The 19,998-nt window shown below is 42.1% G+C and overlaps 1 protein-coding gene across 2 annotated transcripts in view; it reads left to right on the forward strand.

The window, feature by feature from the left end:
* LOC115162331 (intraflagellar transport protein 43 homolog A) overlaps positions 1-19,998 on the forward strand; it is a 38,311-nt gene that overhangs the window by 9,799 nt on the left and 8,514 nt on the right. For both annotated transcript variants that reach the window (XM_029713528.1, XM_029713529.1), the window contains 3 exons: positions 11,826-11,890; positions 15,974-16,012; positions 16,851-16,897. In XM_029713528.1, the coding sequence (XP_029569388.1) occupies positions 11,826-11,890; positions 15,974-16,012; positions 16,851-16,897 (151 nt within the window). The remainder of the gene's footprint in view (positions 1-11,825; positions 11,891-15,973; positions 16,013-16,850; positions 16,898-19,998) is intronic.

Here is a 19,998-nt window from a genome sequence, read left to right on the forward strand (position 1 = left end):
AGTAATTAAATATAATGTAGAATTTATCCGCATGAATTTTCCAGAAATAGTTACCAGCTCTGTGTATTCTCAAATAGATAAATTGGGAGTGCCACTCCTCCGTGCACCAGCAGCACTACACCCCTGATCCTGCAGTTTCTTTGACTTAAGTTGTTCTACGTACCTGACGGTCTTGAGTTGCTTGTTTTTTATGCAAAGCCCAGCTACCCAGTTCCATCAGATATGAAATTGTAGGAATAGGGACTAGTGGTACTTTTCAATTGAGACTTACCCCCACACCAGGGGATCATCAAGTAGATTCAGCCAAAACATAATTACAAATTATTTGTAGATTGAAAATTGACTGCAAGAAGCCCAGACAGATATCATAATTATTTTACTAAAACATAACCATTTCAAACTTTGCTTACATTTGTATACGGTCACATATATCTCTATTATGTGTGGTCTGTGGGAATACTTTGGAACAGATTTCCAAAATATAAATCACTTGGAGCTGATTTGCTGCTCTAGTGTAATTGTGTTTCCATCAGGAGTGTGACAGTAAAGACTTGGAGCGTACAGAATCAACAACCTCTGCATCATTCGACAGTTGCTTTGTGAGAAGGTGTTAAAGTTCACAGTTAGCCTTTGTTATGTAAACGCTAGCTGAAAAGTACCCAGAAGCCTAGGTTAGGCCTCAAGTCAGGGCAGGTCCGCCGAAGCCATGGCCCAGTGAGACACGGTGGCCGGTTCGCATAGATACAAACAGAGTCTTTTTGGTAAAACACCAGGGTAAATCCTCAGTGGAAACTCACCATAGATGTTATTTTTGAATTGGCCAAGGCTATTTGCTTTGGTACATTGTTGCCTGTTCTATATCTTCGGCTGTTATGAAGAGAGAGGATAGATTTGAGTTAGTCTGAAGTTTGTTCAGTGCCGTGTACTAATTCATACCTGCACTTGCTCCTGGACCCTCATCTCCCACAGTCACACAGAAAATGATTACACATATAAGTGCTTTCAAATGTATTTTTTTGTTGTTGCTGAGTTTAGTTATTTTTCATGTTCAAATAACTCATCATAAGCTAAAGATAGGTCTTCATCTTCAAAGATCAACTGCTTTTGTATCGTCTTTGTCATCAGTATTTATCCTCATTAATTCCTAATTACATAGAGCGCTCTGAGTGTTCTTTTTGGTAGCAGACTGTAAAAGCAGGATTTACCCAGAGGAATGTAATACTGTTAATAAGTTGCCACATTTGTCATTCATTTATCCTCCCTTGTTCTTGTTGAAATATTTTTCTTTACTTTTTGCATGAAATTACTTGTTCAGCCTCAACCTCCCAGCTTAATACCATCCCCCAGCCTCCCCTTCTTCTGTAGACGCTGACATTCACATTTATAAATGGGTTTGCTGAAGGAACCAGCCAGGAAAGATGTTTTCCTCTTTCATGTCGAAAGTAAGAAATTCCTCCTGACCAATATGTCCTTTGCAGACCCAATTTGGTAATGAGAATGTTGTGCTTTTTTTCCAAATTCATTTGTCTGCTGCCTACCCTTGTGCTCTGAGGAATTCATTCATTCAAGTGCTGGTCCCCAACTCCCCGGGCCCCGGTCTCAGGACCACAATCCAAATTCAATTCACTATTTTCAGTACTATTTTCAGAATCAAAGAATGACAGGGAGAGGGTCATTTTTTTCATGAGAAGCTATTTTAGGTCAGACTCGCAGTCCACCCGGGTTGTCCTCTGTGTGGCAGTTCCCACACTCTGCTCCATATGTTCAGGCTCTATGATTGGACAGGAGTTAAAACCATAATAAGCATCGCAATGGTTCGCATATAGACGGCAAGATGTTGTGCATGCCATTCCTAAGTATTTTGTATGTGGGCTTAGTGAGAAGGCATGTACTCTTTGCCAGAAACATGCATCTATCTGTAGCATGGTATAGTGCATAAAACAAATTACAGAACACTGATCAAATATAGAATTAGAATACTAGAATGGCAATGAACCTTCTTATGATGGTATAAAGGTCAGCCATTTTGGTCAGGGAGTTGGTAAACCATGGTTTGCCAGTGCTGTGATAAGATATTGTGTAAAATAATGACTTTGAAGAATGTTTGTTAGCTACCTAGCCAGTCCGTTTTAGTGGAATGGTTCCATTAAGTTTTAATATGTACTGCCTCTATGCCAACATTCCATTAAAACAATGCAGTCAATCACTGGCTGAAATCAGTTGATGATGCAACAAGTACTGCTATTGTATCATATAATAGCACTCACAGCTTTCCAAGAAAACAAAAATGAAGACATTTATGGCCTGTTCAGAGATATTTTAGAGGCTATTTTATACATAACATGTATAAAACCTATATAACCTATTTAGAATTGTATGACAATATTTTAGGTTGACTAATTCTATTACACAATTTCTTACTTTTATTTTCCTGTATAGAATCAGGATTACCCCTCTACTGCCTTTTATTCCAATTGACCCTTCTCTAAGCCCCACCCCCCTTGGTTACTGTTGCAACCTTGGACAACATTTGTCCGGGAAGCCCAATTCCCCCTTCTAACCACTGGCGAAATCCGCTCACAATGATCTCAAACTGTGTTTTTAATACACAATTAAATTAATACCAGACTACTCCTGGCTAATCATGAACATCTTGGGTATGTTGTGGTGGACTGTCATTACAATTGATTCACGTGAACCAGGTGAAATTATGTTTGTAGTGTGGCTAGCCTCTTAATAATGGCTCTGAATTCACTGTGCATGCAGTCAAAGCTACAAACCACTTTTGGAGCCAATCGTTTGCTGATGTTGACAGCAGATGAGAGTTATATTCCTAATATAGCCGATTAAGCTTAGCTAACATACAGTATCTGTCAAAAGTTTGGACACACCTACTCATTCAGGTTTTTAATTTTTTTTTAAATATTTTCTACGTTCTACAGAATAATAGTGAAGACATAACACACATGGAATCATGTAGTAACCAAAAAAGTGTTAAACAAATCAAAATATATTTCATATTTTTCAAAGTAGCCACCCTTTGCGTTGATGACAGCTTTGCACACTCTTGGCATTCACTCAACCAGTTTAACCTGGAATGCTTTTCCAACAGTCTTGGAGGTCCCACATATGCTGAGCACTTGTTGGCTGCTTTTCCTTCACTCTCCAGTCCAACTCATCCAAAACCATCTCAATTGGGTTGGCGTCGGGTGATTGTGGAGGCCAGGTCATCTGAACTCTGTGAAGCATTTGGGCTGCAATCTGAGCTGCAGTTAACTCTAATGAACTTATCCTCTGCAGCAGAGGTAACTCTGGGTCTTCCTTTCCTGTAGCGGTCCTCATGAGAGCCAGTTTCATCATAGCACTGGATGGTTTTTGCAACAGCACTTGAAGAAACTTTCAAAGTTCTTGAAATGTTCTGTATTGACTGAGCTTCATGTCTTAAAGTAATGATGGACTGTCATTTCTCTTTGCTTATTTGAGCTGTTCTTGCCATAATATGGACTTGGTCTTTTACCAAATAGGGCTATCTTCTGTATACCACCCCTACCTTGTCACAACACAACTGATTGACTCAAACGAATTAAGAAGGAAACAAATTGCCCAAATTCACTTTTAACAAGGCACACTTTTTAATTGAAATGCATTCCAGGTGACTACCTCATGAAGCTGGTTGAGTGAATGCCAAGAGTGTGCAAAGCTGTCATCAGGGCAAAGGGTGGCTACTTTGAAGAATCTGAAATATAAAATATATTTAGATTTGTTTAACACTTTTTTTGGTTACTATTTGATTCCATGTGTTATTTCATAATTTTGATGTCTTCACTATTATTCTACGGTATAGAAAAAATAAAGAAAAACCCTTGAATGAGTAGGTGTGTCCAAACATTTGACTGGTACTGCACATTTCGAGAGAACTTTATATTAAGGGGCTAGCTAGCGTTAGCAACATTTGGTGGTCAATGAATGAGACTGAGAGCTAGCTAGTTATTCGAAAAATACTCCAACTGGGTCTGCATTTCAGGAATCGCAGTGGTAAGTACCCTTGGTGCACAATTATTTAGCCATTTAAACAATACATTTTTTTAAGAAAACTTGGTTTTTCCCACTGCCCTCACTGGCTTTCATGCGTTTCAAACATGAATTTGTCCGAGTTGTCGGACTTGAAAACAGTTGCTGCGATTGGTTGTCCAAAATCCTGGGGCGGGGTTTAGCAAAAAGTAAATTAGAGTGGTGTGAATTTTGCGCTGAACAATAATACTGCCATTTCCACCCCATTCTGGAACTTTTAGGGTTTATGACATAGTTCCTCTAGTAATTTAAAAAGATCTCTTAGATAAAATAGTCTCTCCCCATCTATATGGGATACCAAGGGTTACTTGGTCTGTTGAACTAGCCTACAACTCCAGAATACAGTTCCAGGGGCAGTTTATGTTTAAAAAAAATAAATATATATATATATTTTTTATATATATACTTTGTTTTTATTGTAGGAACACAAAGAAAGTACAAATAAAGTAAAATAAAAGAACAACAAAAAAGATCTGGCGGTTATAGTGCACGTCATACCTTCATCATGTTAGTTACATTTACATCTTTGAATTAGACCTTTTCCAAGTACGAAACCTATTTTTCCCAGTATTCCTGACCGCTCTCCTCTTGTGTTCTTAAAGCAAAGGTCATACGCTCCATGTGGTGTATTTCTTTTACAATGTCTATCCATTGTGTCATGGTGGGAGGGTCTTTTTGTTGCCATTTCCTAGTGATAGCCTTTTTACTGGCTGCCAGTAGGACCTTCAAGAGGTACTTTTCTCTATTGTGTAAATTATCAGGTATTTCACCCAAGTACAAAGAAATGAATGTCTGTTCTATGTCAAATCCCATTATTTTTCCAATGTTAGATCTTATTTCTCCCCAGTAGGTTTCGATTGCGGGGCAAGTCCAAAAGATATGAGAGTGATCTACCCTCGATAGGCCGCATTCTCTCCAGCAAGGATGTAGGGAGCCAGTCTGTTTTGATTTCAGTTTAGGTGTTATGAAGAAACGTACAGCATTCTTCCAACAGAATTCTCTCCATGACCTTGAGTTGGTGGCGCTTTGTTGAGTTTCTAATATGTTCAACCATGTTTCATCAGTTATTTCAATGTTAAGTTCCTCCTCCCATTTCTTTTTAATATAGTTTGTAGAATGTTTCTTTGAGGATTGAATACCCAAGTAGAGATTTGAGAGTTTTTTTGTTTCTCCCCAAGTTGTATGCGTTAGTGAATACTTGGATTAATTTTGGAGGTGCTCGAGGGTCAGTCACTTTTATCTCCCTTAAGAAATAGTGTCGAACTTGTAGGTACCTGTAAAAATCTTGTTTATCCAAGCCATGTTTTTTACTTAGGTCCTGAAAGTTATCTAGGTCCCCATTCCTTATAATTGTACTGAATGATGTGATGCCTTTCTGCGTCCATTGTTTAAATCTGCTATCCTGAAATGCAGGGATGAAGCTGGGGTCGTATGCGGGCCAACTCAGCAGTTTGATCTCTCTGTCTAATTTATTTTGCTTAACTACCCTATACCATGTCTTCAGAGAGAAATGAATCCACTGATTTTGTCTACTGTATATTTCTATTACCATGTCCTTATTTCCCAAAACTGATTGTATGGGTGTCTCTGTCAAAGTAGTCTCAATGTCTTTCCATTTGGATTCGTATTCTGAATTGCACCAACACACCAGAGGTCTCAATTGGGCTGACACATAATAATCTTTTAGGTTTGGTAAGGCCACACCCCCACAGTTGTTTGGTAATTGTAATGTTGTATATCTAGTTCTTGGTCTCTTACTGTTCCAGATAAACCTTGATATCCGTTTATCCCATTCTCTAAACTGTTTAGGTGGGATTTCTATGGGCAGTGATTGGAACAAATACAGTAACCTCGGCAGGATGTTCATTTTGATTGTTTCAATTCTACTACTAAGATCTAAGGGAAGTGAATTCCACCTGTCTAGGTCTTCACATATTTTCTTGTTGATGTGATCGTAATTCATGCAATAAAGTTTGGGTGTATCTTTTGGTAGAAATACTCCAAGATATTTAATGGATGAAGAGGTCCAGTGGAAGTTATACCTACTCTTCAGCTCTTCCTGTGGGGTATAATTATATATTAGGGCTTGGGTCTTGTGTACGTTAAGCACATACCTGAATATGTTCCAAATGTTTGTAAAACATCCATCAATCTAGGTCCACTTGAGCCTGGGTCTTTAAGGAATAACAGAACGTCATCAGCATACATGCATATCTTATGTTCACTGTCTTTTATTGTTATTCCCTCTAAGGTTGGGTCCTGTCTTATTGTTATTCCCTCTAAGGTTGGGTCCAGTCTTATTGCCTGTGCTAATGGTTCGAGGTACAAGGAGAAGAGCGTGGGTGAAAGATTACAGCCTTGTCTTGCACCCCGCACTAATTTTATCGTTCGTGAGAAATGTCCATTTATCTTTATTCTAGAGGTCGGACACGAATACAGTGTTTTGATGCACTGTATCACTTCTTTGTTGAAACCAAATCTTTCCATAACTTGGAGTAGGTAATCCCATCCCACTGAATCAAATGCTTTTTCTGCATCTAGACTGATTTAATATTGCACTTGTCTTATTCTGAGTAATGTGGTCCATGACATGTAGTGTTCTCCTTATATTGTCCTGTGTCTGCCTATTTTGTATGAAACCAGTTTGATCTCTGTCAATCAATTCTGGAATTATGTTCTCCATTGTTTTGGCTATTACTGATGCATATAGTTTATAATCTGTGTTAAGAATTGCGATAGGTCTATATGAACTGCATTCCTTCTTATCTTTACCCTCTTTTGGGATTACAGATATGATGGCCTCTCTCCATGACGGTGGGAGACCCCCCCCCCCCCCCCCCCGCAGAGTCCAGTTAAAACAGGCCTTAAGTAGAGGTGTTAGTTGTTCTCTGAAGGTCTTGAACCATTCTGACGGGAAGCCATCAGTGCCTGGAGACTTGTTTACTTTTAGTTGAGATATTGCTTTATTCATTTCTTCGGTGGATATTTCTAAAGTTATTCTATCATTTTGCTCTGTCCCAGTTGAGGGGAGATCAAGTGAGTTCAAAAAATGCTCTATTGTCTGTGCATCTGCCTTCTCTGGTTGCTTGTACAGATTTGTGTAATATGATTCAAATGCATTCTGTATTTCATGTAATTTGCATGTGATCTTCTTTGTTTTGGGATCTTTTAACTTTGAAAATGGTATTCTGTGCTTGTTTCCTGAGTCTCCATGCTAGTAATTTGGTTGCCTTTGAGCCTGCTTCATAATATCGTTGTTTCAGGAACCTGAGCTTTTTCTCTACTTCTTCTCTATAAATCTGGTCAATTTCCTGTTTTTCCTTTTGAATCTCTCGTAATATAAGAGGGTCTTTGTATTGACTATGAGCTCGTTCTAAGTTTCTTAGTGTTTCCTGTAATTTCAGCAGTTTCTGTGCTTTAATCTTTTTCTTGAGAGATGATGTGGCTATGATCTTTTCTCTAATAACCGCCTTAGCTGCATCTTGTGTTCAGGTGTGGATAAGTGAGTTTCCTGCCAGATTAGCATGTCAACTCTCTCCCGTTTCATCTTTGCTATTACCTTACTTCTCTTGATGGCACTCCCCAGTCCGTTTACATTGAGACTTATGACCTTAAATTCCCGATGATGCATCGATATAAAAAAAAAACTGCACCATATCTGCCTGCTTATCATGAGCCTAAAAATGAACGAGAAATCAAGAACGATAATAAAGTAAACCAAAGTGGGAAAATACTTTGGTATTTGGACTCCTATGTCAGAGGACTGTCTCTTGCCTCTGGGGTTTGAGAGGATGAGCCTGTCCGCAGGAGGGGCCCCTCGCTCAGATATGAAAATGTGTGACGTTGTCACAAACAAGACCTGTTGGAAACAAAAATAATAAGGGCGCCTATTTCGTAGCTTATACACATCGGTTAATTACAAATGAAAACTACACTGCTCAAAAAAAATAAAGGGAACACTTAAACAACACAATGTAACTCCAGGGCAACAACCCAGCAGCAGGACCGCTACCTCCGCCTTTGTGCAAGGAGGAACAGGAGAAGCACTGCCAGAGCCCTGCAAAATTACCTCCAGCAGGCCACAAATGTGCATGTGTCTGCTCAAACGGTCAGAAACAGACTCCATGAGGGTGGTATGAGGGCCCGACGTCCACAGGTGGGGGTTGTGCTTACAGCCCAACACCGTGCAGGACGTTTGGCATTTGCCAGAGAACACCAAGATTGGCAAATTCTCCACTGGCGCCCTGTGCTCTTCACAGATGAAAGCAGGTTCACACTGAGCACGTGACAGACGTGACAGAGTCTGGAGATGCCGTGGAGAACGTTCTGCTGCCTGCAACATCCTCCAGCATGACCGGTTTGGCGGTGGGTCAGTCATGGTGTGGGGTGGCATTTCTTTGGGGGGCCGCACAGCCCTCCATGTGCTCGCCAGAGGTAGCCTGACTGACATTAGGTACCGAGATGAGATCCTCAGACCCCTTGTGAGACCATATGCTGGTGCGGTTGGCCCTGGGTTCCTCCTAATGCAAGACAATGCTAGACCTCATGTGGCTGGAGTGTGTCAGCAGTTCCTGCAAGAGGAAGGCATTGATGCTATGGACTGGCCCGCCCGTTCCCCAGACCTGAATCCAATTGAGCACATCTGGGACATCATGTCTCGCTCCATCCACCAACGCCACGTTGCACCACAGACTGTCCAGGAGTTGGCGGATGCTTTAGTCCAGGTCTGGGAGGAGATCCCTCAGGAGACCATCCGCCACCTCATCAGGAGCATGCCCAGGCGTTGTAGGGAGGTCATACAGGCACGTGGAGGCCACACACACTACTGAGCCTCATTTTGACTTGTTTTAAGGACATTACATCAAAGTTGGATCAGCCTGTAGTGTGGTTTTCCACTTTAGTTTTGAGTGTGACTCCAAATCCAGACCTCCATGGGTTGATAAATTGGATTTACATTGATTATTTTTGTGTGATTTTGTTGTCAGCACATTCAACTATGTAAAGAAAAAAGTATTTAATAAGATTATTTCTTTCATTCAGATCTAGGATGTGTTGTTTAAGTGTCCCCTTTATTTTTTTGAGCAGTATATATCGGTCATGCATGCATATCATGAATCATCCTCTTGATGTGTTTTTCTGTCACCCCGTTGTCAATGTGTCATTAATACTTAGTTAATATATATGTTAACGTGATGCTACTTAGTGTGTTTTATAAAGAACACATACTTTTGGCTACTCACCCTTGTTCAGCATTGGGGGAAAATAGGAGCGATATTTTACCTATTGCAATGTCAACCGTAACAACCCAACGTCTTAACAGCTCGCGGTAACTATTCATTCTGTTAAATCCGATTCAGTTCCATCTTCCCGTTGGAAATGCCTGAGTCTCTCTCGGATGTGAACGTCCTCTCGCCGAGGTTTCCCTCTTTCTCCAAGGCTCTGCTTGTCGATAACGATCCATGGGAGAGCCTGCTCGAGTCTTTCCACCGGTGATGTCGCCTTTCTCCTAGCAGTATACTCCACTGGGGTGCCCCTTGACTTCAGATCCTCAGCCGCCTCGTCTGCATGCTCGTATGTAACCGGCCATTTTCCAGAAATACCCGCATTTTTGCCGGGAATGGTGTTTGGAAGCGTATACCCTTCTCTTTAAGTGCTTTCTTAATGGGGGTGTATTCTTTCCTTCTTTTCAGTATCTCTTGCGCGTAGTCATGATCAAAGAACACTCGTTGGCCTTGGAAGCTAACAGGCTTTTTCCAGGTTGCATGTAAGACTTTCTCTTTCACTGAGAATTTTAGGAACCGTACTACTATTGATCTTGGTGGGGCGCCGCTGGGGGGTTTTGGGGCCAGAGCTCGGTGTGCTCTCTCGATTCCCAGGTCAGTGTAGTCTTCAAGTATGTCTTTGAATAGACCCTCCATGAATTTGGGCATAGTCTTTTTCTGCGCCCTCTACTACGTTATAAAGTCTAATGTTGTTTCGACGTGAGAAACCTTCGAGTTCTGTCACTTTTGCCTGTAGTGCGTGTTGGTTTTTCAGTGACTGTTCAAGTATTTCCTTGACTGCGGAGTTCCATGTGTCCGTTTCCCCAATGCGCTGTTCTGCGTCCCCCATTCTTGTAGATATGCTGTGAAGTTCTAATTAGTTTTCTTCAAGTTTTTGGTTGTCTTTCTTGAACTAATTTAGTTCCTTTCTTACATCTTCTCGAAGTTCCTCTCGTAAGCCTGTGAGCGCCCCGCGCAATTCCTCCTTTATCATCTCACGAAATGAGGTTTCTTTTGCTGCTGCTATCTTATTTGCGCTAGCATTAGCAATCTCGGGTTCATCGACGATTATATCTTCTGCTGTCTTGTTACGGGCTGTTGTAGCTCCGCGACCTTTTCCTATTTTCCCCTTTTCCATTTTGCTTAAATTATTACAATACTCTGAGTAAATACTTCAGTTTAGGGGGGGAAATACCCAACCGATGTGCAGTACGAAAAACTAGGCAGCCATTTTTTAAGTTGCGTCACAGGAAGCCCCGCAGTTTATGTTTTTAAAGATAAGAGGGCCCTCTGTTGAATTGTCTCAAAATGTATTAGGGTCTGCTCAGTTTTGGAACTAAGCTTTTACTTTATTTTTCTGATTTAAGCTTGACAGAAAGCATCATTTTCACATGGAGTTAGAGACCATTACATGCCACAACATCCTTTTGCTGTTTTGGACTCAAATTCCCCTTTTCCTCCTTCTGTATGTTTTCAGCCGACGTGTAGAATTTAGCCTACCGTAATTTCCGGACTATAAGCCGCAACTTTTTCCCCACGCTTTGAACCTCGTGGCTTAAACAATGACGCGGCTAATATATGGATTTTTCCCGCTATCACATTTTTTTTTCCAAAAAAAAACATTCTGTGACGTGCTCAGTTTTTTGGCGGCATGAAGCTTTCATTAGACCAATGAAATTGCCGAACGGGTTAAGGTCAAACAACTTTTTTGTTTACTGTTTAGATTAAATCGAGCGCGCTCAAACTTCCCATCATTCTGATTACGGTAGTCATTTTGTCACCCTGATTCCTGGCGGCACAACAAAGTATTTGCAGCCACTCGACATCAGTGTAAATCGTGCATTTAAGGTGGCGCTCCGTGTTCAGTGGGAGGCTTGGATGACAAGTGGGGAGAAATCCTTCACTAAAACGGGCCGCATGCGAAGAGCAACTTATGGGCCAGTGGGTCCTGACAGCGTGGAGCATTGTCAAAAAATCCACTATCATCAACGGGTTTCGAAAGGCTGGACTGCTGCGTGTTGAAGAGGGCTCAGCGGGGGATTTGCCTCTGGATGAAAGTGAAGAGAGCGACAATGAAAACCATCCAATATCGGATGAAGCAATTCTGAGGCTATTCAACTCCGAGTGGTTTCAGTGGTTCAGTGGTTTCAGTGCACCGGAGGAGGAAGATAGTGACCAATGACTTTCTTGGTAGGCTACTGTTTACTGCAAATGTTTTATTTTTTGTTACAAGTCGTGTTTCGATAAAGCCTATTTATTTTTGTTACAAGCCGTGTTTCGTTAAATCCTGTGTAAAGTTCATTTGTTTCAATGTACCGGTAGGCACCTGCGGCTTATAGACATGTGCGGCTTATTTATGTTCAAAATAATATATATTTTTTTAATTCAGTGGGTGCGGCTTATATTCAGGTGCGCTTAATAGTCCGGAAATTACGGTAATAGTTTAAAGAAGTTGTCTGTTATGCCTGTCATTAAGGATCTCTCTAACCTCAGGTACCCCCTCCTAAACCAGCCCGCAGGCAGGGCGGCTGGGCTGAGGAGACTTCTGGATCAGCCAAGTGAGTATCTCCTTCGCTCTACTCACCTCCAGACTGTAGACTAGGTAACTCCACCTCACAGTCTCCAGAATGTGTCTCTGGCATGCGTTTGAGATTGGGAGCAAGGTTCTTTTGTTACCAATGATCTCTCATGCTGAAACAGAGAATAGGTTATGTATCAATGCATATTTTTTATACTTTGCGCTCTGAATCAACAACATTCCAGGGAGCCTATCTGAGTAGTGAACCCCACACATCCTCTTCAGCTGAGCGCGAGGTGGCAATTGACATGGTTCATGTGTCAGCCACAGGAGGGCACTGTTAGTCAGTTATCCACTTCATCACAGGGTTAGGCCACTTCATCACCTCTTACGATGGCTGTCTAACCAATGCATGCTTGCTTTTAAAGGCACATGTATGAATATTTCCTACCACAGACACATGGAATGTGTTGAACAAAATAATTAATCCCTAAAACAACACATTTAGGCTCCATCCCAATCCCTCCCCTTAGCCCTCCCCCTCATTTTCAAGTGTTCCTCAGTGGGAGAGTGGCACTCAAACGGAGCAGCTAGTGGTAGGGAGAGCTAAATTAGCCCTAGGGAATGGGACAACAGTACATCACTCGCGCACATCAGAAACTGCCAACGGATACCACGCAATTCATTGGCGACGAGCCTTGTGTTTTTCACAATGCCCATACTGGCGGCAGTAACGGCTTTCCTTATATTTCTGATGCAACAAATGCGTACTTACTACTTACCATATGAGCAACATCTGAGAGCAGCAGAGCAATCAATGTGCTCGGAATGTACCCATCTTCTGGCTGTGGTTCAATGTGGAGTAGTACTGAAGCAGGACTTCCATTCCATAATAGTTTGACATGTAACAGTTGCATTTCCTTCACTTAGTCATTACTAGTGGAAGCATTCTAGAACAATTAAGACCACTGTTCTGAGCTAATATTTATACCAAACGTTTTCGGGTCCATACACAGATAGCTACACATCCATATCATACAGGTCTTTTTATCCTCCACTACACAATAAGCAAGAAAAGAGTTAGCTACTGCTATGTACCTGCTATGGCAAATATCTTCAATCGCTAACACTAACGTTACGTTACTTTCTACAGTAAAGAACATTGACAAGGGATTGACAGCAAGGCAACCTGACAATATTGTACATTCAATTTGCAGTAAATGCTTTCTAGGTAGATTGTGTACATCCGCTGGTTTTCACAGCTCAGAAGTCCCTAAAACATTCAACAACTACAAATTACAATTCATGCAAATGTCAAACGCCCATACAGCAAGCTAAATGTATAGCTAGTTGGCTAATGTTAGCTAGTCAGCTAGCTTGTTAAATAGCGATTTTTCGTAAATTAACTTTATGACCAAAAATATGCATAATTATTTGTCTCTACATTAAGTAACATATTCCTCTTAACTGTCCATTTTTGAATGATTTGAAAAGGGGAGCCAACTATAGGACCTCGCTCGTTACTGTACGTCTCCGTATGTGCTGTCAGTGTGACTGTAGTCAGACTGGAACTGGCTCTGCACTGTTCCAGATGGCTCCATCCACCACTCTACTCCAGTCTCTGTGGGGAGGAGAGCCGGGGAGATGCATCAATCTATACATTGAAGTGAACAAGCAGGTTCAATTGGGTTTATTTGCGTAGTTATTATTTATTTGCAGAGCCAGTAAAGACAACAGCAAACTAAATATATCTTTCTCACTCTGGGAAGGTCAGAGTGTCTCGTCCTTGCATTAGCGTAACTCGTCTTGATTCCTGCGTTCAGAGAGATTGAAATACCGGAGGTGTTAAGGGTTTCTCACGTGCATTGATCCTCTCTGAAACAAAGTAAGTAATGGGCCCCCCTGGAACCGGCAAGGACTTTTCCCTTCAATGTCAACCCTTGTGCTCAATCACCTCCTCCCACTAATCCCAGCCCAGAAATCCCAGGATTTGTCGATCTATCACTCCTAATTGACACTAAATGATCTGTCAGTTTATTGATGAACCTTTTGAAGCTGGGTTGTCACAATATATTTTATCCCTAACAACTTTTTCCAGACAGTTTTACCATGTCTATCGCTTCAGCCTACATGAGTCTTAATCAAGGGGCCTGTAATGTGTCTTAAGCGTCAGCAGCCCAGGACACAGTCCAAGGGCAGCAAGGTGGGCTCCCTCTCTGATCTCTCTCTGACCATCAGACTCCAGAGCTGATCACAATGCTTCTGTTGCTATTGTTGTCGCTTTGAATAGCATACAAATATAGGATAAAAGGATAGGCAGGATGGGTTAAGGTGGGTCGGACTGAAGTATTTTTTATTTTATTTGTCTCAACAAAAAGATCAATAAAGACTGTATAAATAAAGGCTAAAAGTATAAATAAATGTGTAGCCTTTATAAATGAAGGCTAAATAAACAAATACATAATACAGCAGAGATCAGGTCCCACAGCAGTGAAGTGTCCCTGGCGTAGCTGGTTGTTGTGTGGACTAGAGGGTGGATGAGGACCATGTGTGAGGCTCTGCTGAGTCTGTTTCCGCTCCCCTCCAGACGAGGCCCTAAGGCCAGGGGGTTGGCTCGGGGGCATGTCCGCTTTGTCTCTGTCTCCCCTGAGCTCTGTCTGGACCCTGGCCAGTGTCTGCCATCTACACCACTGGTCTCCTGCTCCTCGACGGAGGAGCCCTTAACACTCCTATGGCCCTGTGGTGGCTTCAACCCCAGAGAATATGCTGATCTATTGTAGAGAGGGGAGCCTCCAGAGATTAGTGAATGGATTATTCATGAAGTACAATTTATAAACATATATAATGTAATTTCATTTTTTAAATTTAGGTTATTGATACACACTAGTAAGGAATAATAAGAAATATATTTGTAGGGCAACATTCTCTTGCCTTTAAAAAGCTGTTTTCAGTCCTGAGAAAATTACAGTATCTGTTTTCTTCAAAACCAGTAGGGGGCACTCCTCTACCAGTAGAACCTGCCGGTACTATGTATCTCCTCCAAAACATTATCCAGCAACACTCGTGTGTAAGAGTAACTTTGTAAAAAGTTGTCTTCATAGCCATTAATTCACAGACTGTCTTGGTCTAAAATGTTAAGATTTCAAGACTTGATTTGCCTTTCTAATGCTGCTTGTGGTGAGGATACCTTTATTTGACAGTAGCCCTGTTTTGTGTAATATTATCTCCCCTAACCCTGGTGTGAAACAGTGTTATGCCAGGAATAGTGTGTTGAGGTGAGAATGTGTGAAAAGACAGGGATTCTGTCAGTGTGTGTAGGGCGTGGCATGCAGTCAAGCTGGGCTGTGTAAATGGAGAGGTGTCTGAAAATAGCCCCGTGGTCCAGCAGGGGAGGAACAACAGAGAAGAGGAACAACAGAAAATACAACCTAGGACAGGGATGGGCAACTTTGATGGGGGTTTGGGACAAAAAAATCTGAATTCATCATGAGGAGACGCAGTGGCTCGCGGGGTTGTGTACCCACATCCATACTTATACATGCAGTCAGAGCTCTAGCCTTTTAGGAGCCCTAAGTGAAATTTGATTTGCATTCCTGGTAATACACTCATGTCCCCCGTGGACCGGCTCATACATATAAAGCATCCTCCATTCAGGCTGCGAAGGCATAATTGTCTTAAAATCCGAAAATGGTTTTATTAAGACGGTACACATATTTTCCTCGTTTCTTTTCCGACGTGTTGCCATTAAAATGAGTTAAGGAGGAATGTTGTGCCTTTGGAGCCTGAATCTGCCTAGGCTAAGACTCTGACTCTGTTTTTATTTTCATTTGGGGGAAATTGATCCACGGGCCTACAAAAGGGGGGCTGCCAGTTGCCCATCCCTCACCTAGGCCTTAGGAGGCTCACATCTGACAGAGCAACTAGCCTACATCAGAACCATTAGTGCTTTTAAGATGAAGCTTTCAAATATAAATAGAACAACTGTTCAATAAGCTAATTGGTCATTGATTTGTCTGTTAAAATTGAATAGATTTTAGTCATTTTATTTATGTGGCACAAAAGTATTTTGTCTGTGTTCCTTTGTTGTATAATCTATCAATTATGTTCACTGTTTGTTCCTCAGGTCTGGAAGAAGGCCTGCCGTGGTGGAGGACGTGGAAGAGTAAGTTCACTTAGTCTCGTCTTTTCATTCTGAAATATTTCCCTCAGTTGTTGATTAAATTAAATAACTATTTGGTATAAAAAAAATACAGGAATCGAAATTGGACCAATTTAAATGTTTGTGCCCAATGCTCTGATTTGGAAATTGCTGTACTTGGTTGCAACTAATCCTCGCCTTCCAAGAACAATCACTTAACATGATTAAAAGCCAGCGTGACTGAGTTGTCATCACTTTTATTGTTGTTGGGAGCCAAGTTAGCCTGTTATTTTAGTTCTTCCATGTTGCCAACTTGCATATTAGGCCTTGAATAGACAGTAGTGAGATGGAAGGAGACTAGAGGACATGGTGTGTTTTACTCATCACGGCTGGAGGCCCACGCTTGAATAGCAGTGTTGAGACACAGGCTTTGAAAGAAACACAGGCAGTGCTACAAAATAGTCCTTTGATCTATGTTCTTTTCACCACCAGCCCATCTCAGTTCCATTTATTTGCTGCCTCCGTTGTGTTTTTGATTCATTCTTAGAGGGATACTGTTGAGTTCAGTGAAGCCCTGGGCTGCTCACAGAGACAATCAGCCAGGCAGTCCCACTGATGCTGCTGTGTCTGTGGAGCCTTTAGGCGTTGTCTGCTGCTGTATTGTAGAAACAGTCCCAGTCAGTCTGCAGCAGACAGACAGGCTGAACAAGCCTCCTATCAGGCTGATCTAGAGCCTCACTCAGCCCACAGAAACCGGCTCATCATCAAAGCACAACAGCCCAGTCTAAGTCTGCCTCCCTGTGATGACCTCACCACTGAAAGCCTTCAATAATTCATACTCTCCCACTTCCTGTTTCTGCAGCCGACGCCTTCGACCACAAACCCCCCAGGGCTCGGATGATGAAGGAGGTGAGAGCACCCTTGTATCCCAGTCCCGCGTCTCTTCTGGCGGGCAGAGCTGAGTCCTCCAGTCCCTCCACAGCACATTCATCCAAAATAGAGCAGATAAGCTGCCTCTCGGCTCATCGCTTTCTTTAACACTCCCAACATATTTGTTCTCAGTGCTAGTGAGGAATCCTCTGTAGCAACTCTGCTTCTGACCACCTACTGTGAGACACCCAAAACTTACCAGAGAACACAATCGTTTAGATGAAAGTGACAGGTGAATATGTTCATTTGATAAGTTTAGAGAACTGTAGCTGATCACTGGTTATCCCCTCATTCAATCACATCACACACAGTCCATAACAGACCTCAAATACAGTATTCACTAAATGAATTATCCTATTCAGTGGCTGAAGCAGGATTTAAGTGTCTCTTCTCTTTGAGCGTTACACACACACACACCCACACATCTTCTCTCTCTCTCTCACACACACACAAACACACACACACACACACACACACACACACACACACACACACACACACACACACACACACACACACACACACACATACATACACACACACACACACACACACGTTTTCTCTCTCTCACACACACACATGTCTTCTCCTCTCTCTCTCACACACACACACACATTCACACACACACACACACACACACACACACACACACACACACACACACACACACACACACACACACACACACGTCTTCTCTCTCACACACACACACACACATCTACATGTTGGGGCAGGTGCTTCAGAGCGTTGAACCAGCGGGAACGCTCAACGCTAGCCTCTAACTCGGTCACCTCAGGGCCTGGTTCTCCGCATCACAAACAATGTCAGAGTAGACATTTCAACAAAGCACGGCCTGGGATAATTGTTCCATTTTTTGGGGCAAAGCACCAGGGGAAATAAGGGTGAAATTGCCTTAGCAAAGATAGGAGTGGTGAGCCCCTGATTATTTAAGAAGTTATATTATATACATGCCAAGGCTGGGCTGGATGGCGTTGTATAAGGAGGTTTTCTTTGAGGTATTAAACTGACATATTGATGAGGAACAGAAGCACTGTGTCTGCGGCTGTAGTTACTACTCTCATACTTAATGAAACACCTACCCACCATTATAGCCCTCTTCTGTGGATTTACAGTGCATTCGGATAGTATTCAGACCCCTTGACTTCTTCCACATTTTGTTACATTACAGCCTTTTATTCTAAAATTGATTATATATTTTTTTCCTCATCAATCTACACACAATACCCCATAATGACAAAGCAAAAGCAGGTTTGTAGAAATGTTTGCAGATGTATAAAAAAAAACATCACATTTACATAAGTATTCAGGCCCTTTACTCAGTACTTTGTTGAAGCAACTTTGGCAGCAATTACAGCCTCGAGTCTTCTTGGGTATGATGCTACAAGCTTGGCACACCTGTATTTGGGGAGTTTCTCCCATTCTTCTCTGCAAATCCTCTCAAGCTCTGTCAGGTTAGATGGGGAGCATAGCTGCACAGCTATTTTCAGGTCTCTCCAGAGATGTTCAATAGGGTTCAAGTCTGGGCTCTGGCTGGGCCACTCAAGGACATTCAGAGACTTGTTCCGAAGCCACTCCTGCATTGTCTTGGCTGTGTGTTTTAGGGTTGTTGTCCTGTTAGACTGGTGCAAAGGTTCACCTTCCGAGGTCTTCAGGGCTCTGGAGCAGGGCTTCATCAAGGATCTCTCTGTACTTTGCTATGTTCATCTTTCCCTTGATCCTGACTAGTCTCCAAGTCCCTGCTGCTGAAAAACATCCCCACAGTATGATGCTGCCACCACCATGCTTCACCTTAGGGATGGTGCCAGGTTTCCTCCAGACGTGATGCTTGGCATTCAGGCCAAATAGTTCAATCTTGGTTTCATCAGACCAGAGAATCTTGTTTTTCATGGTCTGAGAGTCTTTAAGTGCCTTTTGGCAAACTCAAAGGGGGCTGTCATGCCTTTTACTGAGGAGTAGCTTCTGTCTGGCCACTCTGCCATAAAGGCCTGATTGGTGGAGTGCTGCAGAGATGGTTGTCCTTCTGGAAGGTTCTCCCATCTCCACAGACGAACTCTGGAGCTCTGTCAGAGTGACCGTCGTGTTCTTGGTCACCTCCCTGACCAAGGCCCTTCTCCCCCGATTGCTCAGTTTGGTCGGGCGGCCAGCTTGAGCTCAATTTCCAGTCTCATAGCAAAGGGTCTGAATACTTCTGTAAATAAGGTATTTTTGTTTTTATTTGTAATACATTTGCAAACATTTCTAAAAACTTGTTTTTGCTTTGACATTATGTGGGATTATGTGTAGATGATGAGGAAAAATGTGAATTTAATCCATTTTAGATTAAGGCTGTAACGTAACAAAATGTGGGTAAAGTCAAGGGGTCTGAATACTTTCCGAATGCACTGTATGTGCTTAGAATCCTAATAAAGTGTATTTGCACATTTCATCTTCTAGATGTTGTAGGTTTAGATGTTATGAACTTCATTACTGGAATTAGATTTACAAAATAATGTGAACATTTGACATCTTTTAGTTTTATGGCCACTTTGTTTTTACAAAGCCTTTTTCATTTTTCATTGTTGTTTTGTTTTTACGATTATAACAAATGGTAATAAACGTTTTTGACAATGCTTTTAAGTTGCTCACAAGATAACACACACACACAGTCATAATCACATTCACACACACACACACATGCTTACACACACCCTAGCTGAAAGGGTCAGTTGTGTGGAGACCCCAGTGGTACCGTTCTTACCCAGCAAATGCAGCTGGAAAGATAATTCCTCAGTGGAGGGCCACCTCTTAATACAGTGCCGGCGGCTGGGGCAGTGGAAATTGCAGTGCTGAGGGTTAGTGAGATAGCCCCTCCGATCTTGATTATGTCCCTTACCCTATCCCTTATGTCCAGTGGCTAGAAGCATAGAGAGAGAGAGGGCTAGCCCTTTCCCCCTCTCCCCCTTGGCTGGCTTTCAGTCCCCTGCCAGTCTCATTGCAAAGAACTGCCATTACAAACACACTAATCTGTTCTCAATCTGTTTCTGTCTCTGTCTCTCAGTCAGTGATCTGCTGAATATTGT

Source organism: Salmo trutta, chromosome 25 (genome assembly GCF_901001165.1).
Source record: "Salmo trutta chromosome 25, fSalTru1.1, whole genome shotgun sequence".
Classification (NCBI taxonomy): Eukaryota; Metazoa; Chordata; class Actinopteri; order Salmoniformes; family Salmonidae; genus Salmo; species Salmo trutta.